Source organism: Athene cunicularia, assembly GCF_003259725.1.
Source record: "Athene cunicularia isolate RWA chromosome 2 unlocalized genomic scaffold, athCun1 chr2_part1, whole genome shotgun sequence".
Lineage (NCBI taxonomy): Eukaryota > Metazoa > Chordata > Aves > Strigiformes > Strigidae > Athene > Athene cunicularia.
This window is the reverse complement of record NW_020799095.1, coordinates 7,211,456-7,234,586: the sequence shown is the minus strand read 5'-3', so window position 1 is coordinate 7,234,586 and position 23,131 is coordinate 7,211,456. Positions and strand designations below refer to the sequence as shown.

Genomic DNA, 23,131 nt, shown 5'->3' with positions numbered 1-23,131 from the left:
GGCTGGATGTAGTATTCAGTGTGCAACCTCACCAGCACTAAGTCGGGAGGAAAGATAACTTCTCATGATTGGCCAGCTGTGGCCCTCTTAATGTAGCCTAGGACATGGTTTGCCTCACTTGCAGTTAAGTGCACCTTTTAATCTTTTTCAGCCTGGTGCCCGTTATAATGCACAGGTCCTTTTTGGCAAAGCTGATCTTCCCATCTGTGCTGGTCATGGGATTATTCCACACCAGGTGCAGGACTCCACACTTCTTGTTGAACCTTGTGGGGTTTCTCCTGGCCCAGTGGAGTTTCACAAGCTCAATCTGGGTTGAGGTTCTGCCATTTGCCTTTTCAACCACCTCCTCTACCTTAGTATCATCTGCAGATTTGCTGGGGATGCAGCTGTGCCAGTATCATGATTGTTATTAGGATATTGAGCATTACGGACCCTTGTGTTGACATCTGGGATGCTCCTCTTGTTACTGGCTGCCAGCTGTATTGAAACAGTTTGAGGAAAACTGCAGCCAAAAATAGCAGTGCTCATTGGCTAGTTACTGTGAATGCTGCAGCGAGCACTTAACTGCTTTTACCTTCTAGGCTTCTGAATTATTGAGTCCACTGGAGTGGTGGGCAAGACACGTATGCCGTGGTCAATGGGTGGTGATCCTGTTGTCCTCATCTCTGCCAGAAGCTTGTGCAGGATGCTGCAGTGCGGTCACTGTGATTGGATCCCTGAAGACAGACAGTGCTACGGCAACTCTGGTGGGCGACTGATGGAGGGAAGTTCCTGTTTTAAAACATGTTCCCTGTTGTACTTTGCACGGCAAATTAACCGTGGGATGTTGTTAAAAGAATGAGAGGGGGCCTGAATGAAAACATCTGAAACTTGCTTCCTTCTGAGGAGTGTGCCTGGAACACAGTTAATCATTATCTGTTTGGTAGTAAGCAAGTACGTGTTTGCTGGTAGCAATTCAACTATTGTTTTAAAGATTAATGAGTGGGAGAGACATTGGTTTCACAGTAACAAACAAGCCTCTTTTAGAGCAAAGGCCTTGGGCCAGCACGTGGTGTGCTGATGCCTTGTTCTGAGCAGCAGCTGTGTGTTCCCTTCACGCTCCATCTTACAGTGATTTTGACAAACAGGGATTGTTCATGCCTTCTACTGGCAATAATGCAGAGATGCTGAAGTAAAGTGGGTGTCAAGGCCTTGGCAGAGCAGGATGAGATAGGTTCACCTGGATAAATGAGAAGCCAATTTTGTAAATACTTGAAAATTAACTGATCTTTGACTGCCATTTCTAATGGGAAATTTGCTGGTTGTGTTAGCAATGACCTTTTCATGAATTTTTCAACAATTGTGAGCTGGTCATCTGGTGAGTGGGGGCTGGCTGAGGAGAGAAATTCTGTAGCCCCAGAAAAAGTACCCTCTGCATCTATTTCTGGCAGTCTGGCTTGGCTGTTAGCTGTGTGCACATGTGCTCATGGGTCAGAGGCTGAGCAGTGCCTACCGTGGTATATTAGATGTCAGCTAACCTTGGAGGAATGCTATAGCTGTGTTGCACCGTGTTTCGGCATCAGTGATATTGTGCAAATATCACTATAACTAGGTAGTCAAAAACAAAAATTGGAGATAAGATGAAACAAGGAAGAGAAGTATATGTTTTTGTTGATGTTAAGGCAGAAGATTCAAGGGTAGGTAGGGCGGGAAAAATTCTCTATTAGGTCAGCTGGGCAAGGTCTCTGGCTACAAAGGGGGATTGGGGCAATAAAAGCTACATGGACTAAACAGAAAATTGTATGGACTAATTAAAAAGTACAGGGGTTTTTGATTTGAAAGTGGACAAGCAGATGTGTCTGTGCTAGCCTGAAAATCTGTCTGTATGCTGCTGCCAATTCCAGAAGAATGACTGCATTTTAAAAAGTGCTTGGTTTTGTTTTCTTCTATTATCTTGCTGTGGCCTAGCTTTTTTGTTTTCATCACTATCTTTAGCTCACAACTTAATCCAGCTGTCGTGCGTGATTCCCTTCTGTGAAAGGCCCTGTGTAGGCTAACAAGAGGATTGCCCATGAGGGTGAAGCTTTTATCCTCCCCCCCCGGGATTTTTCAGACCTGAGCTCCTTTGAGCAATACACGAATAGCTTGCAATTATGAACCTTGTCAGTATCCCTTTAACTTTACATCATTCTTTATTTTAAAAGTTGACATATTTTATATCGCATAGCTCCATTTGCTTCTGTGAGCACTGCTACTGTGTGTCACCTCTGGGTCTTTGGGAGCAGGCTGGGAAGTTCGGGGCTGTGCGTATTGGCTCCAGGGAGGTCAGCAGTGGATGAGCCTGGTGAGGAGGTCACCTGTGCAGAGGAGCACAGGGTGGATGGATAGTGGCAAAGAGGAAGCTCTCAGCCACAGGGAGAGGTAGAGAGGAGGGACCTGAGTGGGCAGAGCAGGACTCTTGGGCGTGCTGCTGCTTGTTGTAGGGAAGGGTTTTACTGTTGTGGGAGACTTGTTCGTGGCAGGGTGCTTGCAGAGTACTGAGTTGCAGAGGAGGGATGAATGCAGCGGTAGAAAGAGTTGGTGCTCTGTGTGTATGGCGTGTGACAGAGACTGCTGTGATGGTGGGATTCTCCTTAGCTGAGATCCCTGTGGCTGCTTAATTGCATTTCTCATGGCGTCCTATTTTACATGCTATGCTAATAGGGGAAGGGTCTGCAGCGGAGAGGATGTTCGGTTGAGTTTCCTGGCAGAAAGTACCAGTGAATAAGAACAATGAGCTCCTCCTCACTGGCAACTAGTTGGGCACAGGTTCTCCAGATCCCAAGGTCTCAACACTTTCTCGTTTTGTTTTTAATAAAGGATTTTACTGGCATAGCTTCTTCTGACTTTTTTGAAAGAGATGCTCACTTTAATGTTGGGTAGACTCCATCTAGCTCCAGCAATATGGGTGACAGGCAGAAAGTTGACATCCCATTTGTCCCCAGCCTCCCTTGGAGATTTTTGTCCTCATCTCTAGTACACTTTTCCTAATGCTACCCCAGAGCTAAACCTCTCTCAACTCCAACATAATTTTGTGATTAAAAGCAAAATAACCTAGTTTTCAGCCATTCATTTGAATTTTGAATTCTGGTCTCTTGAGAGAAACAGCCACTGTCTAAAATGAAGAAATCCATACGCAGTGTCAGGAGCTTGGATGGAGACGTGAGCTTCTGTTTTTCTCTATGGTTTTAAAAGTACGTAAAGAACAGGGCTACTCTCTGTTCCATCAAACTGAATGACCTGAAGGCTTGAGACTGAGAGCATGAGAGCAATCTGTCAGTGATGGTGCAGAACACCTCGTACATGCTGCAGGGAGTTTTAAATGAAGGCTAATTATTGAGTAACTAAACTAACTAAAAAGTGTTTGAGTATCCTCTTTCACATTGGCAAAACCACAAACCTGTTGATGTTTCTGTAATGACAAATGTGTCATTCTTTACCTAAGCATTTGTCTTTTTTTCTTTCCCAGGCTTTCAGTAAGTTGCTTAAAATAAAAGACTGTAGACTGACTTCAGATAGCTGTTGAAGCTAAATTGCTATTTGGACTAACTCTTTTGCTTAAACCAAACCCCATTTTGTGTTCCAAAACAGTGTTTCCAAACTGCTGTTGCAGAGTAGCATTCAATAAATGCAGCTGGGAGAGAGTATTTACAGTTTTGTTTCAGTTTTCCATTTGTCCACGCGGTTGTGGGGCAGGAAATTGAACATGGCCAGAGTTATGGGCTTGCTTGGTAGCAGCTTCAGCTCTCAGTGTCTTACAGGTCCAGGTGCGAGCAGAATTTTAGCTGAATTGTAAACTTAGCTTCTGGTTTTCTTATCATAACATTTTCCTGCTGTGCAGCCAGTTATGCTTTAGAGGCTTCATCAGAAGAGCTACTAGTACTGCAAGCTACCACTAAATGTTGTTTTCCATGGGGATTTAGTAACTCTGCTTCTAATGTTCTGCAGACATTTTGTTGGCTTAGTTGTGTTGATCCCTGACCAGGGTATCTGTGCCAACAGAAACTTTCAAGTGCTGATGCAGTTACAGTGAGAAATCTGTACTTCTCCTGTGCTCACATTGCCCCTGGGATCTGGTTTTACTAGAGTTTCGAAAGCAGTTACTTGCTGGTGCGGTTCTGCCTGTGCTAGGAATGGGTCACCACGCCATTTTCCTGTGTTTCTGAGTTGTTTCTTGTGCAGGCAGGCCCGCTCCTGCAGTGGGGCAGCCGTGGAGCTGAAGCCTTTGCTGGGGCTAGGCTTTGACAGCCTTACTGCCTGGAAGTTACTGGGACCTGGTTCCCTCTTGGAGGGTCTTCCATGAAAATCAGCCCTGCTCCTCTTCCCAACATCCACAGCACTGTTCTGCAGTACTTGGTGCAGGCTCTTACTGGAGTCTTGCATTCGATTTCACTTTTAAAAATTTCATCTCAAACTATTTTTATGGAAAACTGTTGGCCTTTATTTGCATTTGATCCCTTTAATAGCATAGCTCAAACTTAGTGGAAGAAAAAAGTTGTGAATTCAGCAGAGGATAGTTTGGGAACTAAGATTCAGGCTTGTTGTTGTATCCTTTGTTGGAAGCTTTGGGTGAGCCTTGTTTAAAGATCCTCAGATGGACTTCCTGTGCTTGGTGGTTACCATGGTTTAGGTTAGTGTCTAAATTATTTAGTCAGGCTTATTCTGAATTTATAAAATGTTGTTAAGGCAGCTGGTGACAGGGGTCGTGAGGAGAAATAATGTGTGGGATTTTTTTCTTAAACTTTCTAAGAGACCATATTAACCATGAATTTATACCAGAATTATGTTTATCCACTAATATTGGCCCAAAGATCTGTGCTGCTTTGCATTGTGCAGCCCTGCCTGGAAATTAACATTTTAGTGCCCTGACTCTTCACAAAGGCTTTAGACAGAGTGATGTGGTGCAGCAAAGCATGGTTAGATTAATTTCTCTTCTATGGAAAGCAAAGCAAAAATGCAAAGCAGCAAAGGGCATGGTTAGATTAATTTCTCTTCTATGGAAAACACCAGCAGCCACTTCAGAAGGAAGTGCATCAAGGATCTTGGTCGGAAGGAAATCACTGCACTGATTGTGATGAGTTTGATTTCCCTCCCCAGCTTGGAGCTGAAGGACCTCTGACACATAACTCCTGTTTTTCCATGAACACTGGGGTGAAATACCTCTGTGTTGTAGTGAGAAGGAAGTAAGAAAAGCTTGCTGCTATTTCAGGACATTGAAGGAAACTTGGTGTGCTTTATTTCCTTTTGAAATTTGTGTTTAAATTAGGAGTCCATCTCCCCTGCCACAGGGCAGGGAGAGGAGGGTTTCTTCAATTATCTTTACAAATAGCTGTGGTGTCTTAAGTGTGAAGGTATTTGATGCAGCTGGTGTTGAAAAGGTGTAGCCAGCTGTTTGATGGAGAAATCTACCATTGTCCTACTTAGTTCCCATCTTATATCAGGGATTTTTAGCCACTTCCCAAGTGACCACCATTTCTTCACACTAAAACCTCTTCCTTTATTCATAAGATTTAATCTTCCTCAATTTAGTATTCTGTATGTCAGAGTCCTTTCCCCTGTTTCAGCCTCAGACTCCTTCTCTGGATATCATAACATGTAAATTTTTTCTCATTATTCTTTTCTGTCAGTCATGTCTGGTCAAAGACATTTCCCATACATATAAACTGGGTAATTCCAGTTTATTTTTACAAAAATCATTGAAGTGTAAACAAAAACTGTCCACACAGTTCAATTAATTGAATGTGAAGCTTACATTTGAAGGGTGCTGTTTCAGTGTGAAACAACTCAAAAATACTACTTTATATAGAAGTTTATAAAATATGTAATGTAGAAAAGTTCAGGTAAAGATTTTACTTTTGAGCTCAACAAGGTATTTGTTCATCAACCTCACAAGGGCTCTGGGGCAGTAAAGTCCTGCTATAGTTAAGAGACAGCAAATGAACACAAAAGCTTCGGAAATTAAATATTTCTGATGAGAGAAAACAATGGGAAACCTGCATATTTGAAAATCTGAATGTTAAAATTGCTAGTCATTCCGTGATAAACATAAAACAAGAGGATACCTCTGTCTTCTTAAAAGAACAGCAAACAAACCAACCAAAACTGAGCCAACACCAGTAACTTGCTTATGGATATTCTTTGTCTGTTCATTGCAGAGTCACTTCTTTTGAACATTGAAGACTTTTCACAGGTACTAAAGTGAACCACTGCAGACTGCTGAACTCTGTGATGACTTTTGTCACCATGGTACTACTGAAACCTGCAGCATGATTTTAATTATTTCTGCTTTATTGGCTGCTCTCTCTGTTTGGGCTGAATAGGCAAGGGCTTGCTGCTGTGTTAGGGAACCTGGAGAACTGATGCTCAGCTGTGAAAAATGGAGGTGGTGCAAGATGGGACGTGAGCGTTTTACGTGAGGACTGTTCAGAGTGGGATTTGGATATCATGAGGACCTTGTTAAAACCTTCAGGAGGGCTGAAGGTCTGTAAATGCAGTGTCTTGGAGAACTTTTTTTGGTCCAGAATGAGAGATCACAGTTTACTGATTAGATGGCTTCTAAGATGTGCTTGCTTTGGGAAGGTTGTATGTTGTTTTGGAGGAGTCTTTGCTCTCGCAGCAAGAACCATATCGTTCACGAGAAGACCCTGTTCTCTGCTTCCATGCAGACACTTGAAAGTGCCTCCTTCAAGCTTAAACTTTGTGTTATTTTCCTGAAAAGAAGCAGCAGTCTCCAAAGCACATAGCAGGGCCTTTATTTGTGTTGTACATGCATTGTAAATGCCCTTGGGTACCTTTGTGTCTGTGTCCTGGGGACTTGCTGCACCAGTTGTGTCCCAGTGATAGTAAAGTAGAAGACCCAAAGAGTTAGCAGCCACCTTCTCAGAAAACTTGTTTATGTTTTATAGCAATGTAATATTTCCAAAACGTTTCCTCAGTGTGATTAATGGTGCACCAGATAAAAATCCACCCTGACTAAACTCAGGGAGTGCCGTTCTCAATGTATTCTTGACATGCTAGAAGTTTGCTATTGCGTTTTCTTTTGTTTTGTTTCTCAGTGATTAAACCCGTATAAGATATTTATCTCTGGGTCAGGTGCTTATTTGTAGGCCATCAGCTGTGCTTTTTTTGACTACCAACACTGTGAGACAGTTCTTTGCAAATTACCTGTTTGGGTGGGAACTACAGTCTTAGCAGTACTTAACTCCAGTGAGGAAACGTGTCACTTCCAAGTAAAAGGTTGGGAAACAGTGAGGCTGGTGTGTGTTTTTAAAGTCCTGGGATTAGTGTGGTAGATCTTCTAAACGAGAGTGTGAGTGTTCCTTTGTCTCTGATCCCAACTTCTCCTTTTTTTAGGCACAGCTGGAAGCTCAGAGGGCGACTCAGGATTTTCAGAGGGCCACTGAAGTGCTGCGTGCTGCAAAAGAGACCATTTCCCTTGCGGAGCAGAGGCTACTGGAAGATGACAAACGTCAGTTTGACTCTGCCTGGCAAGAGATGCTCAACCATGCTACTCAGAGGGTAATACAAACTTGCTCCAGCATCTGCCTCTTCCATACTTTGTGTTCTCCTGTGGTGTATGACACTTAGTTTTTGAAAGGCCATATTTTTGTATCAGTCCAGATACATGACGTGTATAATGAAAAGAAGCCACCAAAAATTGTGACAGTTAAGGTTAAATGATTTGAGCCATTACTGGGACAACTGTAGCTCTCTGTCTGTCTGTGCCAGTGTAGCTACTGAAGTAGCTCTCTAAAGAAAAAAAACACAAAACATCTATATAATAGGATAAACAATGTCTTAAGGCATATCTGCATTTGGAGTTATGCCAGAATAATTGCATAGGGATGGCTGTTGCTGAATACATGTGTTGTGGAAACTCTTACTCTGAAAAAACAGGGACATGTACCAATTCTAAGTACTAAGAACAGGTTATACTTAAAAGTAAGTTGAACACGGCACTTTGCTTCGGAAACATGTGTTTGGAAGTAGAATTACTCAAAAATGTGTGTTGCATTTTAAGCTGGCATACTGCTCTATCTTGAATTAACTTTCAAATTCAGACAAGGTCTTAACTCCTTTGTAAAGTCTTTTTAAGTCTACAAAAGGGATGCACCATCTAACAATGAAAGGAGGTAATAATTTTAGAAACTGTCAAAAAGAATTTTCCTGTCATTTGCTGTGTCTCTTTTTTTCCTGTCTATTAAAAAAAAAAAGGCAGAAAAGATCTTTTTTTTAACGTGAAAGAATCAAAAACTGAAGTTAAAAACCTTTGTTCTGAGTTCCCTTAATATGCCAGTGAAGCTGAACTTGCTATTCCAAATATGCTAGCATGCAATATAATATTTGTATTGTCTTGCAGTCCTCCATGCTGTAGCTTTATTCTGCTGCAGAAGCTCCTCAGTTACAAGAAAGCCTCTATTTCTGAGTGAATTGTAAAAAACAGCTGTCTGATGAAGAAACAGGGAACAAAAAGGGTGTTGGCTGTGTGTAGGGGAGAGATGGAAAACCTGGTATATATTAAAGAAGAGAAAACAAACTCCAGGGTATTGTTTGTGGTGTTGTCCCCGTTATCATTAGGTATTTTCACCTCTAGTAGCCTAGGCATTTTTCTGAAGAGAGTCCCACCTTTGCAATTCATGTGCACCAGGACACCAGCAGCTGTCATTTTCCCTAGTTGTTGTTATCCCTGTTCAATATGAGCAAAGTCCAGAAATGCATACACAATTTTTGATTCTCAGAACAGATAGATGAGAAGACTCAAGCATCTAGGGAGTCACTTAGAGCTCCTGACTGCTAAACTGCTGAGATCTGGTGGAGAGTGACAGCAACCACGTATCAGCCACTTGCCTCTGGCAGGCATTGTGAAAATTTGTGTTGGTGTAGGTGAGAAGAAATGCTAGCAATTTTAAGAGTTCAAATGGATTCCTCTTTTCCTTGGATATTTCAAGGGGATCCCTGTATCCTTCTACAACCCTTAATCCTTCCCTGACCGTCTGTGAGAGGAGTACACCTCAGATGGGCAAACCCAGTGATTTAGAGCAGAAGATGGCTGCTGACAGTGCTTGGTGGAGTCGTGCTGGTGGCGTTGATGTATAACATCACTGAATGTGGAATATCTGCTTGTCAGGGAACTGATTCAAACTATAATGTCTCTGATGGTTACAGCTGAACAGCAAATAGGAACCTTCGATTTATTTGCTGCACTTATAAAATCTCCTAGGCACAGACTGGATTGTATAGAGCAGCTGATGGCTCCCTGAATGGAAAGTGTGTTACCCAGCTCTTCCTGGTGCTTAAAATAGTCTGGGTAAACTCTGTGCTCAGCACCAATCTGCCCCTTTCCAGGGTACTGAAGATTTTTGGAAGTTTGTCTCATGATTTTCATTGGCCAGACTGGAGGTCTTTAGGCTAGGACCAGAGCAAAGAATAGTGAAAATGCTGTTAGAAGTCCTGATTGAACAGACCTAGCATTAGTTTGTTTGGAGTGCTTGACTGAGTTTTATAACTTCTTCAGAAGGAGAGTGAATACTTCCTTGGTTTCAGTGCATGAAATTAGTGAAGTGCTTGGAGTTCAGTGAAGTAAACAGAGTAACTGGGGTCTCAAGGAGCAGAAAACATCATAATTCCCTACCAATGTATGAATGAAAACAGCTTGGGGGATGAGATCTACTGGAACAGAAGTCCTCCTTGACTACCACAGTGTCCCTGTTAACAGAGACTGTTAACTATTAATTACATTAGAAATTACTAATGGAAAAAAACTTTCTGAGGGCGAAGTCTGAGAGTTAAGCAATAGAATTTCTCTACTTCCATGTATAAAATCACTCTTGGAGATAGTTTTTGTACTCTAGTTGTTTGCATTTGCTAGCTTTTTTTGCCTACATTTATAACGACAGTTGCATTGGGCAGAGATTAATCTTGCACTGGGCCTTGTATGGCAATGAATCAAGTGCAGAAAAGCACCTCTGTGCCAAATGTTAGAGGTGGGCTGCTAATTAATTTGTTTCTTTATTGACAGAAATGTCAGGCAAGAATAGAGGTTTTATTTGCTATTCTTAGGCAGAGGTAGCAGGCTCTGTTGAATTAATCTGGAATTTGGAACAAACCCCAAGCCCTGTAGGAGCTTGGTATCTGACAAACAATACAAACAGAGAGCATAAAGGAAAAGGGTAGTCAAGAGAACAAACGAGATGCTTATTTTTTATACAGGCATGTATGGAAATACTGCCAGGTTACTTTTGCACTTGACCCAATGGCTGTGGACAAAGACTTGGGTCCCAGAGTACCAAACAGGAAATGCTCTTTGCAGACCCTCGCTGGAAGGAAATGGAGATAAAGGTTGCATGTTGTAATTGATTGTTGTTTTCTTCATAAACTGAAAAGCTATTAACGCTATTTTTAATGTGACAGTCTGACCGGTTACTGTAAACAAGGCTGTTGTAGCCAGTGATATAGAAAATGATATAATTAAACTGGTGAGAAATGGGAGAGTTACTGAAATTTTGCTTATCCTGGGTGGGCTGGAAGCATAACATGTGGAAGATTTCTTTATTCGTGGTGCAGACAGGACCAGCATGAATAGGTACAGGGAGTACAGGCTGTCACTCAGCAATTTTTTCACCTTGCAGTTTGAGCTGTGTTTCCAAAGGAAGCTGGGTGCCTAAATAGGAGCTGGATGCCTGCCTGCCTGTACTGCAGAGATGCAGCTCATCTCTGTAGATGTCTGTACTTGAGCCCGTGTCTGTGTTGACCACAGTGAAGCACAGGACTGTGGTGCTATCCTGCAAGTTGGGCAGTTGCTTCACCCACTTCTACTCTTTGCTCGATGTCTATTTTTGGGTAAATTCCTGTGTTGTTTTTTGTTTTTTTTTTTTTTCTAGATGTCCATTTTTTCACAGATCTGAGATAAGTATAATGACACTTAGGCTGGGATTTAGCTCATCAGTTTCATGTGTCTAGAACATTATTTTGTATGACCCAGTTACTTGCCTAAACTTCCATTATAGTCAAAGGAGGCCTGATCAGTAAGTAGTTGGTGTCTGGAGAACAGTTTATATGACCAGAGGGGCAAGTTCATTGTAAGATGAATTCTCTGTTTATTATCATGAAAGTGTAGTCACCTAGCTTGTGTGTAAAGAGGTTTGATAAGCTCCTAAGCTGCCTGGAGAAGAAAAGTACTGTTCACTGTTAGCCATTGGCTTACCAGGGTTTCGGTAACTGCAGTTTGTCTTTAAAATTTGGAGAAAATATTTTTGGGAAGAGGAAGTGTGTTGCCTATCTGCTGGTACCTTGAATTGTAATGCTGCGGTTTGGGGTGCAGAGAGCAGGGCTATAAAAGGGCTGAGGGATGAAGGAGAGAGATCTTTGCATTTGTACTCCTGTTGAAAATCATTCATAAATGTGTACGAAAGGAGAGTGCTGACAGATGTGTTACCTCAAGTTTGAGACAAGCTGGAGCAGAAAGGAAGATCCTTTATGAATTTCAAGAGAAATTGCTAATTTCTAATTGCTGATGCAATCTGCAATCTTAAAAAGGTTCTGCTTTTACAGTCTTTCCTGAGATATGTTCAGTTCATAAATTCTGGCAGGGAGAAGAAATGTTTTGGCTCTTGATCATGAGACATTTTAAAAAGGAAGGGATAAGGGGAGAATGAAGAGGGAGGAGGCATGCTCTCTCTTGGTTTAATTTGGCTTGTGAAGCTCCCTTTGATATTACACCGTGAAGTACCATCTGTCAGTGTAAAATGCGTGGGTGCTTTCATGATGTAGAGAGAAGAGATACTTCTTGTAGATAGAAATACTTGGAGAAAAGGAGCGGGAGGAAAGAAAAGTCTGGGAAGGAAACAACAAAATATCCACATCCTTCTGTGCCCTAATCTCTCTGTCACTTCACCCTGAAAATGCAGGGGTTAAATGTAATCCCTTGGATTGTTGATTCTGCCCTTCTGGTTCACTGAGCTTGCATCATCTCTTATCTTTTATTTCTAATTCTTTCCCTAGAAGAGCCATCGGTTTAAGACTTTTGAGAGAGAAACAGTAGTAATTCATTGATGTAGTAATTAAGGACAGCTGTGGGCTACAGAAATGTCTAGTGAATGTGTGGACATCCTAGAAGTTGACCCACTCTGGATGTTTTTGTGTGAGAGTATGTCCCCTGCTCAACCCAAGGGTACGAACGGCAGGTACAACGTAAGGAGGAGAGGTGTGTCTTGAGCATTTTTAATTTGAAGAGGTGTCATCCTCACTTTTATCTCTGCCTTTTTCTAAGCGATGCTGTTGCATCTGTGATGGCTTAGGACCATCAGCAAGGCAAGGCTGGTGATAGACGACAGTGACTTTTACTAGAGAAAACAGCTTATATGGTAACTGTGGCCAAAAGCTTGTTTACAAGTCCATATAAGATTGCTTTCTCCCCAGCCATATTATTAGGTCTTATTAAAAGCACTTCTTTCCCACACAAGCTTTATTGGTTGTTCCTCTAAGACCTTTTTAAAAGGTGAGGGGTTTCCCTAGCTGGTTTTACACTGAACCTGCCAGATGTAGAGGTGGCAGCATGGTTTGCAGTCTGTTTCTATCCACCTGCCCTGATGAACAGGTTCTCTATTTAAAGGCCATTTGGCTTTTGCAGAGGGGGCGTTTGATCTTTTTGTTTCTTGTCTGAATGAAAAGCTTAAATGCATCTTGGCCAGGTGATGGATCTCCACAGAGATACCTCACAGTCTTCCAGGTATTGTTCTTGGCCTCAGTGTACCTTCAGGCTGTCTCTGGCCTCTTTGCAGACTTGTGAGGATAATGTGAACATGATGACAGAACACCCATAGGAAAACAAGGTAGTGGGGTGAAATGGTTTTCCTTACAACACCGATTTCTCACAAGGACGAAGTATATAACCTTTTTTTTTTTCCTTTCTAGAGAGGGTAATGAACATGGGTATATATGGCTGGCAGCAAATTCTATATTTTGTCAGATATTTTGAGGTATGTACGATCTGTCATCCTCAAATCCCAGTTCTTCAGGGCTCAGCATTTCTGTGCTGTTTGGTATGAAAGATGTGCAAAATCAACACGGTACTGGATACCAAACCTGCTTTATGACCCTGATGCTGGTGGTACTTATCATGTGGTTCATGTCACATATCAAAGCTGACGTTGATTTTGCCCTAAGAATGGATGTGAGGGATTGACATTTAATTGAGCATTGGCAAATTCCAGCCGCTCCATTATTTTGTAGCTCCCAGCATTTTGAAATTGCAGTTTCCTTGCCACGCTATAAAGAAGGCGAACTAGCTTCTGTGCAGTCTTTGGAGACTGCATTCTAATTTAAGAGACTTCCACGCTAAAACCAGCCTTGTCTGACATATTTCGCTGGGGAAAGTCATTGCATCAACCTAGCTTTCGAACAGTAGTTCAAGATAAGAGGCTGCAACTTGTTTTCAGGATGCAGGTGAGAGCCTGTTAAGAATCCGATAGATTATTTTTTGACCTTTCTTTGAAAGTGGATGCCTTATTTATAAATAAAATAGTTGAAGAGTGTTGGAGTTGAGTATATTGTTTTATATCTAACCTAAAGAGCCTTTGGAAATCTTTCTTTCTTGTAGTGTAAAGTTCTGTCGCAACTTCTTTGTTTAATAATAAGTGGTGTGTGCAGATGAGCAAACTGTGGCCTTCAGTTGTGGCAGCAAGAGCTTCTAGTTGATGATGATGGTAGTTCAGCTTTGGCATGTAGCAGTTTCCCACTTTGATTTAGGCATCAGAAAGGACAACATGACATTTTTTCTGAGAGGAGCAGCACTCCAAGCTAGTCAAAGTTGACTGTGCTTTCCCCCTATTCATTTTAGCCTGAGGGCAAGGACACTTTCAAGAAATTAGACCTTTATGGATGAGGTTATTTAAAATCAAGATATCTTGAATATTCTCTCTTACTGGATCGGAGCGCTAAGATGCACATTCTGGTGGTTGGAGCCGGTTGGAGCAAATTTGCTTGAAGTTGTGGAGTGGTTGGTTTCACAGCTGAGTCATTTCAAAGTTCAGTACTGGAGATCGAGTCCTGCCACTGTCTGTATGGATACCTTCATAGCTTCAAGAGAGGGAGCCTGAAAACTGCCTGCTTTCTTCTCATTGCCAGGCCAATGGAGAGGTGACACCACTCTTCTTACTTTAAACAAATCAGTTATCTTCCTGGCTGGATCTTGACTGCTAGTGCATTAAGGATGACAGATTTTGAGTTACAGTTATGACATTACAAATTTGCACAATAGAAGTACCGTGGATAGAATTACTGGCAAAGCGTGGCTATGGGATATCAGCAGAGCAGCTAGTAGAGGGACATTTACTTTTCCTGTTGCTTTTGAAGACTCCTAATTGCTGCAAAATGGCACAGCAGTGAGCGTTTGTTTATAGAGCTTTGAAGAAATTATTTCTTATAGAATTCGTTAGCTTATGTGCAGGGCTGCAGCCTGACTGTCTAGGGAAGGCCCAGACTGGCCATGGAGGGCAGCTGACGTGTTGGGCCTGGGACTGCTGCGCGTGAAACATCTCCCTGCCTGGATAGTGGGCTGGTTGCCAGCATAGCTCCCCTTGTCTGTGTGACAGGGGTGTCAGCTCAGGGCTTGAGCCGTTGTGCATTTTCAGTGTTAAAACCATGATTTGAGGCTGGTCTGCCGTTTTAAGAGAAAAGCCCGTTTCCTGGCCTTCTGCAAACTGGCAGTCCCTGGACACTCCATTTTCTGGTGACTGATGCTTCAGGCTGAACTGCATTTCGGTCCTCCCACTGCTGTGGTTGGTTTTCAATTCTTTGCAGAGTGGTGGGACTGCAGCTGGGGGCTGAACAGCCTGCCAGCTCTCTGCTGGGGAAGGCAGGCTCCCGTGAGAGAAGCAGGAGGGAACACAAACAGCGCTGTTAAATGTAACTGGGTGACTTCTCCTAGTGCTGTTCTGCTCCTGTATATCTAACTGGGTTAAAAAATGGATGATCCAAAAATTTGAGGCTCTTCTGAACTTCCAGTAAGAGCTATTATGCAAGAAGCTGCATCGCCTCTGTCATAATTAGCACAGCATTCGCTACTTTGACATATTGCTGCTCCTTTCAGGAAAGACTTTTTAGTAGGTTCATTGAAAGTAATTTTTTTTTTTTACACCCTCACTTTCCTGCCATGAGCTGACTGGAGATATTATAAAGATGCTGTTAATGAAAAATAATAAGAAATGAATCATTGTGTCTTGCCACTCAACCTATATTTTTCCTCTTGAAGGTCATGGAGGCGGAACAGACCAAAACAAGAAGTGAGTTGGTTCACAAGGAGACTGCAGCCAAATACAATGCTGCTATGGGAAGGATGAAACAGCTGGAGAAGAAGCTGAAAAGAGCCATCAATAAATCAAAGTAGGTTTAACGTTTGGAGATGAGTTTAGTGGTGAAATCTGTCTGTGGGAGATACCGATTCTGTGGGGTTTTTTTAAACTTGTGAAAGCGTGTTGCCTGGGGCTCCTGTCTGCCTGTGACAGCCTCACAGCACAAAAGGTACTGGTATTAGTACTTGCATTTGTCCTTCTAAGTGCCTTCTGAAGCACCTGACTTGATAGACAGATGAACTAAATGGGGTAAGAAACCTTTTCTGGGCATATCCTCAGTCTTGTTCTAATGCACCAAACCCTTTGGTGACATGTGACTTGAGAAACAGGCTCAAGGGATTCCCATAGATGCTGCCTACAGAACTACAGAGCTCTGTGTGGATGTTTTGCAGCGTAGGCCTGTTTGCAGTTTGGTTCTTATTTTTAGTTAGGAGAGCAACAAAGCAAGTGACAGAAACCTGAAAGGTGTGAGACTGCATCTGAGTAGCATGCTGTACATCAGACTTGTTTACTTCCTAACGCTGCTATAGCAAAGCTGTCCAAGAGCTGTTCTTGGGGAAGGCAATGCACTTCAGAGAGCATAGATAAGCAGCAAGTGTCATTAATAAATGTGTCTGCATTTGATGTGCAGTTTTGCTCTGTTGCAGAGAAGTGAAACAGCTTTTTGCTCAGAACCTGTTTAAAATTTTGGCCCTGTTTACAACCAATTCTTAATCCTCTTTATGTTTCACAGTTGCTTTCTTTATATTTCCAGACTGTAGCTTGTCTAAACAATCTGCTTGCTGTATTTGGCTTTTAATCCCTCCATCTAAAAATGACTTTTTGGTGAAATCGGTCAACTAAAGATCTATTTTGATTGGTGGTTGCTCAATTCAAGAAAGGATTAGCACTTCTCAAGGAAGATTCAAGCATGTTTGCTGAAAGAGTGCAGCAGTGTGGCTTCCTAGAATGAGCTGCATGCTGTTTGTCTAGCACTGCACAGGGACTGTGAAAAACATCATCAGATCACTAAATGACAGATTCCTCTGGATTATAGCAATATCTGAGAAGTGGTCTGGCTGCTAGGAGTTCCTTCCTGACAATAAGATTTAAAATAAAGACCCTTATAAATTGTCAGTGGGGTCCTACATACCTTTTTATAACAATGATGGTGCTGAGCCTGAAGCCCCAGCTGCACCTCATGTGATTTGCCTTCTGAGTCTTCATTTCCTTGCTGAAACTACCCTCATGGGGGTGTTTTCTTGTGTCATTCTCCTCAGGACAAGCTGGTTTTCACTTGCGTGAAAGGATCCCAGCATATTCCTTTGTCTCGCAGCAGGGCTGACTGCAGCATAAACCACCTAGGTAGGGTGGCTTGGAGATCTTTTAATAAGGGGTGTACAGAAACACCAGTTCTAACCTAGTATTAAAGTGGAAGATGCGCAATCAGGCTTATTGTGAATGTATTTGAAATCATGTGACAGAGATGTTAGAAATGTCAGTCGTCTCTCAGCATTGCAGTCTTCATGTAAAAGAAAATTCAAAGTGAGCTGACAACATCAGTGCTGTCAAGTGGCTGCATAAAATGGGGAAATGAGGGTGCTGAATTTGTGGCTGCTTATATTGTAGGGTGTAACTGGCTACTAGCTGCTGTTTGGGAGGGATTTAACCCCGGCAAACTGTTCTACTTTTGTCCCTGGGTGGTGTGGGAGTGTTGGCTGTAAGATCTGGGCCTTTCAGGCCCATGTTGTCCATCCTCTCTCTATAAACCCGTGAGTAGGCATGCTGAATGAGTTGCTCTTCCATGCAAAAAATGATTTGCGTTTGCTCCTCACTTCAGTCTGGATTGAGATGCTTAAAGCATTACTATTTGAAAGTAAGACTGGGATAGCCGGGAGGAAAGTAATTTAGATGATTTGCGATGTAAAGTTGATGAGTGGATGATTATTGGATTGTTTTGTTTTGGTTTTTGCTTTTAATTTTGTTTCTGGGTGCTTACTTGCTTGTAAGCTATGAATGTGCATACGGCTGCATGTTCTTAACAGTCGCCAGATCTTCTGGCTTAGTGCCTCTGGGTAATGAACTTGCTTGTGTTAGCTGGTTTTTGGAAGTCACTTTCTGCTCCAGTGACTCGGGCAAAGTGCCTTTTGCTCTTCCTGTCATCTACTTAAAAAGCACTTTGCCTGGCTATGCACTGCGTTGGACTTTGACAACTGATGACGTAGGATGCTGATTTCATCAGTGAATGATTCCCTGGCCCTGCTGTGTCATGGACCAGGTCTCAATAGTTACGGGGTCGTGGATGTAAGAGAATGTAGTGACCCAAGGAGATAAGTCCCTCCCCTGCCAGTGCATTGCCTTCTCCTGGCATCAGATGCTTGGCTGTGTGTTAGCAATGAGTGAGGAAGAGTGCTTGCATTTGAGCTTCTACATGTCAGGCTGTCGGTATCCTTTTCCTGGCTTAGGTGGCATCTTGCTTGTCTGTTACCTGTAAACGTGCCTACTCGTGTGTGTATATTTGTGTATACCTACACGTCTATACACACACGCATCCATGCATATGTATTTATATTATTTTTTTCACACCACACAAATACACACATGCTTGTTTGCTGATAGAAAGGGGACTTCTCCCCCAGGCTTGTGGAAGCTGATGGGAGGTTAGGATTCAAGCCTGGTTATTCCCTCCCAGTTGGCACCAGGGTAAGGAAGGGAGAAAATCAGGTCATCTGAGGTGAGTGTGTTTCACCCTGCACATGTTTCCCCACAACACTGTTTTGTCTGTGTCTCTGCCCTCCTGTCTCTTTGGGGTACAGCTGTAAGAGTCCTTCAGCTGTTGGATACAGACTCCCAGCTGCGATGTTTTACTGTGCCTGGCAGATCCATCTGTGTAGACTTTGGCAAGTTTTTGTCCCAGAGAGGGAAGGAAGAGGTGCAGTTTCAGTGGGTCAGAGACCTGAAAACATCAAGGCTTGGCTGTGTGCTCCTAGTGGCAGTAGGGGCATTGATTAAAAATATAGAAGCTACAAAATAATCTAATCACAGGGAAATGTGACTCCGTTGTTTTGTGTGTGACTGTGTAGTGAATTTAACTTGTCAAAGCATACAGGATCAGAAAGCCATAGTTCTATACTCCTGAGTTCTGGTGCACAGTCCAAAATGTAGCTGCAGTAGGACTTACAGCTCAGAAGCTTGCTGTCAGGGTAGAAATCAGGCAATATTGGCTTGTGGGCTTCAAAACTTTGAAGCTGGGATGTGGTTTCTAGCCTTTGTACTCCACCTCTTGTGTCCCTGTCCTCCTGCAACCATACAAGCAAGTTTTGTTGTCTGCAGTGGGAAACAGACTGGGTGTGACACTGTCCTACATATCCAAGCAAACTGTTGGAGAGCGGAAGGGAAGCTCCTGGTGGACCATTGGTGGGAAATGCTGTGCCCTTGCACGTGGTGCTCTGACCTCCCTCCATTCCCTCTCCTTCACTGAAATACCTAAGACCTGTCCTTCCACACCCCCATCTGCACATGGGGAAGTCTAAGGTTCACCTTCAGTGGGGAATTTATGTGCTGTGAGCTCAGAAATTAGATGGTTACAGGGAGGATGCCTATGCCTGAAGCTGAACATTACATTTAAATATCTTGCAGAATCTAGGCCTGAAGGAATTATACTGTCATCTCCAAAAACTGGAATTTTGCAATTTGTATTTAGGTCAAAAGACCCATGAGAAATAGATATATTAGAGGGGAAAAGAGAGACATTGAGACAACATGTAGGTGTTCTATCATCTAGATAGTAGTCTCCCGGGATTGCAGCAAAACACAGACTAGCTGTGTTAATGCTACGAAGAAAGCAACTCCCACTCCACTACTCTGCATTCAATCCCAGTGATTGTAAACAATTGTTCTTTGTTTTTCCACAGACCTTATTTTGAACTGAAGGCAAAGTACTATGTCCAACTAGAGGTACGTATGTAATTCAGATCCATCTGAAACACTACTGCTTAGGGTAAATACATCTAAAGTGCTCCAACAACTGTGTTTCGTTTCTGTACAAAACCAATTTAAAGCCTCTTGAGCAATTTGCTAAGCACATTTTAAAGATAAAAGACTAAGAGAGGCTTTGTTTCCTTGTGTGAACTAAGAGTGTTCAAACCCTGCTGCTTAGTGCCAGAACTGAACAAATACAGTTTGACTGTCTTTACTTGTAGTTTGAAGTCTCCAGGGTTGGTTGGTTGATTTGTTTGTTTTCCTATATTTTATGCATCAGACTATTTAACTGTGCTTGGGGGGCTCTTTTCTGTTCACTGGTTGGGTCAATTAACAGAACAAGTGACCTGCTTGTAGTTCCCAAACATCACGCAGATGTGAATTTCTGATTTTGGGCTTGGCAGAAGTGGGATTTTGGGTTTGGCTGGATAGGCTGCCAGAGCTTTTTTTGGCATCTCTCTGCTGCAGTTTGTGTGGTGAGATGATGTCTAGCCAGTGCTTGGGCACAGCATGTGCCTTGCAGGGCACAGTGGCCCCAGGGTGGGCATGGCAGTTGTGCACGGGATGGTAAGCCCTGCTATTGCAGTCCTTAGCCTTGGAGCTGCCAGGGGTGGGAGAGCAAAGTTGCACTAAAAATTCAAAGGCAGGAATCGCTGTGTTTCTATTTGTGTGACTTTTGCTGCATGTGGCCCTCAGAAACTGGGATCCTGGCTCCAAGTTGAAGGGTAGTGGCTGGTGCTGTAGGTGTGTGGGACGTGCACAGGGTCTGAGTGGAGTACATTGCCTTGCTCTGTTGGCCACTGTTGGGTGCAGGAAGGCTCCAGCGGGGTGCTAGGTCAGAAGGAGCCTAGCTAGAAGATTCCCATTCCTCGCCTGGGGTGCAAGGTATGCCCCACACTACCTCTGTGAGCCCTTGTCTGGGCTGCTTGAGATGCAACAGCTCTTTATAAGCCACAGAGACTCAGGTGTGCACCTTTTCCTTGCCAGGGTCCAGGCTTGGGCTGCCCTCTGCTCCTCTGTCTTGCCTGCCTGTGCCATTGTGGTCAGCGGCCGCTGCATGGAGCCAAGCCCTCACCTGTCCTGGGCTGGGTGCCAGCCTGATTGTCCCTTCTGGCTATAGCCGCCTTCTGAGAAATCTCTTTCTCCATGGGCGAAAGCCTGCGGTTTGGGGGCCTGTTGCTTCTCCGTGACAGCTGCTTGGTGCCTTCCTGAAGAACGGCTGTGTAAAATTTAATACAAAAGACATCACAGATTGCTTTTAGCGTACAATATGAACCAGAGTTGAGACAGCTATAGATACTGAAGTGGTGTTTTCCATTTGGGGGATAGGGTGTACAACACTTTTGCCCTTGCTTTAGAGTGGGGTTTGTGTCTGGGGATACAGGATTTGCAGTGTTACAGCTGTCAGGGTTTGAGGTTTGCTGCTTTCTGGTTTGCAGGTTTAGTGACCAAGAAGTGACAGGTTTGGTGCCCAGAGCAGAGTGAGGCTTAGTCCCTTTAGGGATGACCTGCAGCCATGCTGTGCCATGAAGACAGGGGCTGCCGGCAAGTCCTTTGGGGTGGTTGTGGGATAAGCAGTGACATACTGTTGAGAGCTGCACTCATGTTAACAAGAGACCCTGCTCTGTGCTTAGTTGCTCTGTGCTCTGTCCAAGGGACCCCTGCTCTGTGCTCAGTTGGGGGTGTTACCACGCCCCAGAGGCAGTCCTAGCCCCTGTCTGCCGTGGTTTGCCTTGATGCTGTCTCCTGGACAAGTGCCACTGCTTGTACAGGAGTGCTTTTGAATTATGAACTCTCCCATCATGTCGATATGAACCCTGGTTCATGCTAGCTTGCTGGTGCACAGCCAGGTCAGGTAGACATGTAATGAGAACTTCATACTGTGTGTTGTTCATAATGAAAGCACATCTAATACCTGTCTCTCTTGTTAGCAACTGAAGAAGATGGTGGATGACCTTCAGGCAAAACTGGCCCTGGCAAAGGGAGAGTATAAGACTGCCCTGAAAAACCTGGAGATGATCTCAGATGAGATTCACGAGAGGAGACGGTCCACTGCCATGGGGCCGCGAGGATGTGGCGTGGGTGCTGAAGGGAGCAATACCTCTGTGGAAGACCTGTCAGCAAATAAATCAGAGTCAGACACCATCTCCAGTGAGTACAGAGTGCTCTTGTGCCTGGGAGTATCCCATGGGCATTGTAAGAAATGCTGAGGTAAAGGTTGCTCTGTGTATTCTGCAGTTTGAAATTTGCTGGCTGTTGTGGGACTTTGGCTAGCTTGTTATGCTTCTTATTACAGCTGATTGTATTCTTTAGTAGCCAGTTTTCAAGGGGAAGGAATATGAGTTGAAGAGCGTCAGCTGTTTTCTTAGCATTGCTGTTGGGTTTTGTAGTCTTGTATGAAAGGAACAAAATGAATGCACTTCACAGCATGCATCTAATTTTTAAGCCAGTGATGCTGTTGTTGGTGTTGTCCTGGCTCCAGATGAAAGTGGATAGATGGCCATTGCATGTGGCCCACTTTTTCCTTCCTTCTGGACATCTTCTTCCCTTCTTGATGCAGAAAGTAGTTTTGTTGGGGTTTTTTTGCTGCTCAGTCCCACAAATCCCAGTTTAATTTCTATTGCAGCTCCGTTTCTACAGGGAAAAGTCTAGGTCAGGATTGCAAGAGTTCATAATGACATGACCTGAAGGCTGAATGTGAGTGCCCTTGTGAGTACCAGTGCCGAGGCTCTGTAGGTCTGTGGTACATCCCAGCTGTGCCATGGGAACTGGGAGGCAGCGTTGGGCTGGCCTCCATCCTCCACAGTGGCAGAAGTTTTTGCCTGGTGTGCTGGAGCTCCCTCCTTCAGTACTATGTCCCTGGGGCCTGAGTTGCCACAGCAAGCAATTACAGTGTCTGGGCCCACTGATCCAGTGGGGTTTTGTATCCTCTGGCTTCCTAAAGTCCCAAGGTTGAGTCTTTCTGAGTTAGGCAGGGATTACCTCTTTGGATACCCAAATGCCTCCCAGGAGCCTGAGGTATAACTGTGGTGAGGGTTTTCCTGTGTTGAAGGAATTCAAGGGGATGGTAGGTAGGAGCAGAAGGAGCCAGGAAAGTGAATTCAGAGCAAGGACTTGCTGGCTCTCTTGGCCGCTGCTGAGGCTGCAGGCAAGGACGGGCTCATCCCTCTCTTTGCATTGCACAGTCCGACATATGTGGAAGGACTCCAGGTTGCAGTTAGTGCCAGCACAGAACTGGGTTACAACAGGGCAGGACTAGCAGCCTGCCAGACATAATAACCAAAATAGCCTCGACAGGTTAAGCTCTCGTGCATTGTAACATGGTGGGGGGTTCCGCCAAGGCCTCTTTACATCTTGATTTCTGTCTGTTGGAGTTGAATAAAACAGCTCATCATCAGCAAGAGTTTTTTGGCCCTAGCAGATGCTCCTGGGTGGTACATGTCACCAGCTGCTCAAATGAGGGAGACAAGTGACTTAGATTGATAAATCCCCTATGGAGTGGACAACATTGAGATGAGTCTTAACATCCAGATATTTTTTCAATTTCCCACAATGCACTAATTATACACAATAATTGACTAATTATGTAATGACTTATGGCAAGCAATATAGTATGCCTTGTGTTACCTAGTGATAATAAAGAAAAAGGGAAAAAAGAAGAGAGAGAGAGAGAGAGAGAGAGAGAAATAGAGATCACCAGCCTGGATTCTTATGTCAGTCCAACCAGCGAAGGTTCAAGGATGCATCCATCTTCTTTCACTTTACACCTTTTCTTTTCTTTTTTTTTCCTTTCCCACTCCTCA

General features: G+C 43.6%; 1 protein-coding gene across 1 annotated transcript in view; it reads left to right on the top strand.

Moving 5' to 3' along the window:
• The window catches only part of SH3BP5 (SH3 domain binding protein 5), a 52,692-nt gene that overhangs the window by 22,266 nt on the left and 7,295 nt on the right, over nucleotides 1–23,131 (top strand). The window contains exons 3-6 of the mRNA XM_026841544.1: nucleotides 7,372–7,536; nucleotides 15,269–15,399; nucleotides 19,262–19,304; nucleotides 21,260–21,479. Coding sequence (XP_026697345.1) covers nucleotides 7,513–7,536; nucleotides 15,269–15,399; nucleotides 19,262–19,304; nucleotides 21,260–21,479 — 418 coding nt within the window. The 5' untranslated portion in view covers nucleotides 7,372–7,512. The remainder of the gene's footprint in view (nucleotides 1–7,371; nucleotides 7,537–15,268; nucleotides 15,400–19,261; nucleotides 19,305–21,259; nucleotides 21,480–23,131) is intronic.